Source organism: Cucumis melo, chromosome 11 (assembly GCF_025177605.1).
Source record: "Cucumis melo cultivar AY chromosome 11, USDA_Cmelo_AY_1.0, whole genome shotgun sequence".
Classification (NCBI taxonomy): domain Eukaryota; kingdom Viridiplantae; phylum Streptophyta; class Magnoliopsida; order Cucurbitales; family Cucurbitaceae; genus Cucumis; species Cucumis melo.
Window position 1 is genome coordinate 1,662,766 of NC_066867.1, and position 6,021 is coordinate 1,668,786.

General features: G+C 34.8%; 1 protein-coding gene across 3 annotated transcripts; it reads right to left on the reverse strand.

Annotated features, from left to right (window-relative positions):
• Positions 1 to 1,801: 1,801 nt before the first annotated feature.
• Positions 1,802 to 5,652, reverse strand: LOC103497427 (protein SHORT-ROOT-like). Of its 3 annotated transcripts, XM_051079385.1 has the most exons (4): positions 4,802 to 5,652; positions 3,765 to 4,139; positions 3,598 to 3,686; positions 1,848 to 2,677 (listed from the first exon to the last, which is right to left on the reverse strand). In XM_051079385.1, the coding sequence occupies exons 1-4, from the start codon at positions 5,067 to 5,069 to the stop codon at positions 1,979 to 1,981; spliced, it is 1,431 nt and encodes a 476-aa protein (XP_050935342.1). In that variant the 5' UTR covers positions 5,070 to 5,652; the 3' UTR covers positions 1,848 to 1,978. The 3 variants fall into 3 exon arrangements, with proteins under 3 accessions (XP_008457838.2, XP_050935342.1, XP_016902151.2); XM_008459616.3 differs by having other exon boundaries at positions 1,802 to 2,677; positions 3,598 to 4,139; XM_017046662.2 differs by having other exon boundaries at positions 3,598 to 4,139; positions 4,817 to 5,652.
• Positions 5,653 to 6,021: the final 369 nt, after the last annotated feature.

Below are 6,021 nucleotides of genomic sequence, written 5' to 3' on the forward strand. Positions count from 1 at the left end.
TCGTATCAAAGTTACTCAGATATACACCAATGATATTACAACTTAAGAATATTTCTTACGAACACTTTTTTTGTAGTCTCCGAGATAACATTGAATCTTCAACATGAAGGATGAAGGTAATTGTTATTACCTTCATTATTGAGCCAAGTTGGTCTATTACTCTGGTTTAAATGCATATTTTTTTAACTCAACGATTTTTTTAAAAGGAGAAATTGTTTTAAATGTCATAATTGATGAAAATATTTACAAGAGTTACTGTTAAAGAAAAATTATGGTTTATCAATCATTATTATTTTTTTTTTTGTATTTTTCATTTATGAATTTTCATTTATGAATTTTCCTTTAGTTGTTTCTTTGAGGTCTATATATTTTCCTATGTAAAACAGCATCATGTACTTTGAATTATTATAATTTTTGAATTATTATAATTTATTCAATAATATAGAAATTTCACATGGTATCAGGGCTTTAAAGTTTTATATTATTAAAATTTAGCCGCCACCGCTGCCTCTTGCCTTGTTCAGCCTCTACCTTCGTCTATTTGAGTAACCATCAACTAAGGTAGACCCAAGTGTAGATTCGTCGTTCTCCCGTGCCAACTTTACCCAACTCGTCCTACAAACTGCTACAAAACCGAACATTCCAAAGCATTTTCCATCTTCTGTCTAAATTGGTGCGTTTTTGACCCATCTGTCCTTCATTTCATATCAGCTTACCATCACTCAGATCCATATCCACCATCCAGATTTGTGTCCATGGGTTTCTCTAGTTTGTTGCCCAGTTCGATCGCTCGAGATCTGTCTCGGGGAGTTCACACCTCCATTCAAAATTATGGGTTTCATTCTCTATTTGTGTTTGCACAGTTGTCTCCAGATTTTATTTGAGTAAAAGCCCTTTATCCATGGAAAATTCATGCTTTTCTCAACCGGTTTGGTTTGTTTAATTAGCTGATTGGTCCGATTTGGTTCAGTCTTGGGTTCACCAGTTTGGTCTATTTTTGGTTGGTTCAATCATTGAGTCTAGTTCAATTAGCCCAATTGTTATGTTCTATTTTATGTATCAGTCATTCATGGGTCTTTTATAATCTCCATGAGGATGTTTATTATTGGCCAGAAGTTCTTCGTGGGTTTGTCTTTAGCCCAAAAGATTTTTGTGTGTTTGTTCTTCGTAGGTCTCTGATTTTATCCTAGATCTACCGATTTTATTCAGACGTTTTCTTACCAAACTGAAATTCATGATTTTAGCACTTTGAGTTTGACGTAGGTGTTAAAGGTAAATTAGAGTTTATTAATTATTAGTATTTTCCATTATTATCTTCCTTTTTGGTACTTTCCATTTATGAATTTTTCTTTAGTGGTTTCTTTGAAGCATATATATGTACCTATGTGAAACATCACTATGTACTCTGAATTATTATGATTTATTCAATAATATAGAAATTTCACAATTACTACAATGAGTTACAATTTTAATGATAATAATCAAGTGTATAGTAACATTTTTAAAAAATTACAAATATAACAAAACTTATCGATAATAAACTTCCATCATTGATAGACTTTGATATATTATTTTGCTTCATTTGCAATTATTTAAAATATTGTTATATACGTTAATACTTTGAATCTAATTGTTATTTTTTCAACTGTCTATATTTATAAACATAGCAAAATATCATGACATATTGCTATAAGGATCTATTGAGGTCTATCAAGTAAAACTTTATTATATTTATAAATATTTTGATTCATTTTGTTATATTTGAAAACAATCCATTAACAAAAGATTGGCTCAACTAACATTTGTATGCACTTGAGGATTAAGAAGTCTCAAGTTCAAATCCACCCTCAATTTGTATTAAAAAAAACAATCCAAAGTGGAAAAATGGGATCGCCAAGTTTAATTCTTTATTTAAATCTCACGTTCAAATTTTAGTCTTTCAATAAATAATACACTAAAGCACGTGCGAAGGCCAAATTTACACGTGTGTCTTCTCTCCGTCTACCTGTCCAGGCACCCACGCGGCGGCCCAAACCACCGGCTGCCCCTTCCAAGCCAAGAACATCCCGGCTCCGGCTCCGTCGCCGTCCATCACTGTCCACCCATCCTTGTACCTCCTCAAAAGCGCGCGTACATCATCATTTACATCCTCACTAAACGACACCGGTTTAAAACCACCGTCATGCAAACGACGCGTCCAACGCACCGCCGTCTCACGCCTCTCCACCGATTCCGCCAGCCCGCATGCAAGCAAGTCCACTACGGAGCGTCCAGCTGCGCGTTCAAGCATTAACCTCTCATCAGTGACGATCGGGAAACTTCCGTCCAAGGAATCAAAGTAAAGCCTAAACCACCGTAAACACTCCTGAAGGTGTTTGAAAAAGTCGTCGGCGCCGCCGTCGGCGTTGAGATCGGCTTCCTCCTCTACGACGGTGATAATCTTGGGCCGCAAAGATCGAAATAAGGATATGAGAAAATCGCGGCGGTTGTGGAGGGGGGCGACGGAGCGCAAGGCACCGGAGCAGTTGACGGCGACGGCCTCGTCGTGTTTGAGGGGTAAATGTGTGAAATCGAAGTGTGAAACGTCGCCGTAGTGGAAAATGGGTTTGAATTTGAAGGAAATTCCCATAAGCCTTGCGAATTTCTCTAGTCTTCTACTTATTTCTTTCATCAGTTTCTGAAATTAATGCATTTATGTCAACAAAAAAAATGAGTAGAAGTATTTGTGTTTCAATCAATTTCCATTGAAAGAGAAACCAAAATAACATAAAAATAATAGCAGAGGAAAAAAATCATGATGGGTATTATTCTAGTTTTTGAAAAGCATTTAGTTCATATCAACATCCACCAACAATATCATCAAAATATATCCTTAGTTATATGGGATATTTGTTGTTCCAGTGTGTTTAATTTGACTGATTTTATTACAATCAAAACTTTGGATATCATCTTTTGAAATATACTCAGTATCATGTTCTGTGTTGGGTAGATTACAAAAGATTTTTTTTGCTACTTGTTGATATGTTTAATTTAGTACATATTTGTTGGTTTTTTTTAGAGAATATCTTATTATTCCTTGAAGGTCATCTTAAGCTAAGGTTGAAGCATATATTTTATGGTCTAGTTTCTTTTTTAGAGTTAGCCTTTTTGAATGAGAAGAAAGGATGTGCTAAGGGTTTTAGAGATTATTCAGAGAAAGATACCCACAAGCACTTGTTTGTTGATCTCTGTGTGTCCTTTGTTGGTTAAGGATGTTGCCAGTTTAGACGTGATTAAAGTGTACGTCCAGATATTGTTTATTACTATGAGTGGAAAAGAGTTTTATCTCATATTTAGTTTGGAAAGCTATTTCATAAAGATGAGAAGAGCTCACTCTTCTTAAGGAGAGTTTAAATATGTTGTATTGATGGGATTTCATCCCGAGCAAGAAAAGTTTTATGTGGGGATATAATGTGTGAGCTCAAACTAATTGGAGAAGTCTATCTAACAAGTACTTCATTGTAATCACTGAAATCTTTATATAATGAAGTTTGTTTCCACGGGACATACAACCCTCTCCCTCCCATGAATACAATTATTAAATATAATTAGAGTTACCTTATGAGCTCGTAGGGTTCCTTCCGATTTGGCTGCAACCAAGGTTGTTAGAGTAAGGTGCGGAGTTTGGTCCGATTGTGTTGCCAAAGCTTCAATAAAAGTTGGCCATTGAGTGCAAAATGAGGAGTAACTTCCAGGAATATCAATTATATGCAACTTCTTTTCACCTCGTAAAGCTTCCATTAAGGCGCCATTTGAAGCAACATGGCCAAATCTCATCCATGGACTCACCTCCTCAAACTTCAACACCATTCTTCTCATCGACCCGAAACACGACTGTTTCTCCAATGCTGCTGCCAAGGTTCTGTAGCACTTGGCACCTGAGTCGGTGACGCGACTGAACATGCCTTGAAGGAAGTAGAACGCTAGCTTTTGATCAATGTCGCCATATGGAGAACCAAGCTCATTCAACACCCACATAAGGTGTTGGATTCGAGTAGTGTTCTTGTTGACGATAGCGATAGCTGTTTGGAGGAGTACTGTAGAAGCCCATTCTTCAGAGAGTTCAAAGTTTAGGTCGTGATCAACTGGAGCAGCAGCACCTGAACATATACTAAATTGGATAAACAAAGAATATATATATTTCATAATCAATTGGCAAGTTGATAAACGTAATAATCAATCATGAATCTTATAAAATTTGTCAGACCTCTTTGTCATTCTAACGTGAGATTTTCAACATGAACGTGTTGACCATCACGTTCATCATTAATATATTCAAGCTCTTTAATATCCAACTAAATGTTCATCTTCCGGATCAAAACATTGCCCAATCATGCATATACCAATTTTCTCAACAAAATCACATTTTATTTCATTTCATTTTCAACGAAGGAGAAGTGTTAAGCTTATAATAAATAAATAATAGAGACAAAAGTTCCAATTTTTCTCTAATATAACTTAACCCATCATCTAAATACAAGAGTTTAGCCATTAGACCAACTACTACATAAAAGAAACACTCATATTTAAAATTAGAAAGTTGTGTGAAAACAGTCCAATGTAATGAAAATTCTCTTTATAAACATATGAACTTAAACTTATAAATCTTTACATGAAACTATCAATAAAATTTTAGATTTTTTGACCTAAAAAAAACGCTTAGAAAAATGAAATTTTATATTGTAATCCAACGACTAAAACTTTTAAAGATCAGGTTCTTTAAAAAGTAGAATAACATAAAGTAGTTTAACATCGTATGTACCGGTGGATGTAGTACTTGTCGTGGTGGTGGAACATTGAAGCTGTCGGAGTTGGTGGTGGTGGTGGTGACTTGAAGAAGAGGATGCAGAGAAATGATCTTCATCCTCCATGAACGAATTGTTGAAACATTCTTGAGATTGTGGGTTTTGAAGATAGTAATTATAATGATTTCGATCACTAGAATTCTTTGAGCTGCTGCTTGAATTATTGTTATAAGAATATTGATCAGAGGATCCAAGATCATTGACCAACCTTAACAAGGTATCCATGAATGAAATTTCACTGAAGAAAAACACACCTTAATATAATTATTTTATTCAAGGTTTAGAAAAAAGCAATATGAAAGTGGGGAGAAGGTATTGGAACTAATGGCAAGAAATTGAGGGGTCTGACAAAAGAGATGATAAAAGTGTTTGAGAAAAAGGTTTAAACAAATGAGGAGAGATCGTTTCAAAACCCACACAACTTAGTGGGTTCTGTACTTCTGTCTACCTTTCAACTCTCTATCCATCCTTTTTATCTTCCTTTCCTCCCTCTCTCTCCCTCATCCCATCCATTCGGCCATCCTATGTGACCATCATAATATAATATAGTTGTCATACAATAACATACAAACACGAATAAAATAATTGTCGTTTAACATGATAAAAGTTGAATTGTTTAGTGATATTGACGGTAAGATTTGAACAGAAAAACTTATCTAACATTTACGTGTCTCTAACGATAAATTTGTAACTTCAAGGAAGGAAGAAAACCTATGTAAACATGAAAAGGAAAACATCGGTGTGATGTCTATCATAACATTGTAAGCTTAAATCAATATTTAATAAATTGTTAGCATAAGCGAGAAATAGGGATAAAAACTTAGTTACCTCGGATGTTACTTACGACCTTCTTACTTTATATGATGGAGTTAGAGTTCCAAATCCAAGAAGGATTAGAGAATACAAACTCTCGGACTGACCAAAAATTCTGAGATGGAAGAATTGAACTTAATTTTAAGGCAGAAAAAAAAATTAGTGACAGTTATCGTTGAGCTATATAAATTCAGTAATGTGACTATCAATCACATAATTAATTTTTAAGTGATATGGATGGTGGTAAAAGAGTGCCAAATGGAGGTTTTTGAGAAAAGAGAGAGAAGAAGGAATAATATAATATCAAGAGTAGTAAAGCTGCCGGCGTGAGAAATATCATCATCAAGGCTTCCACCATGGCTGC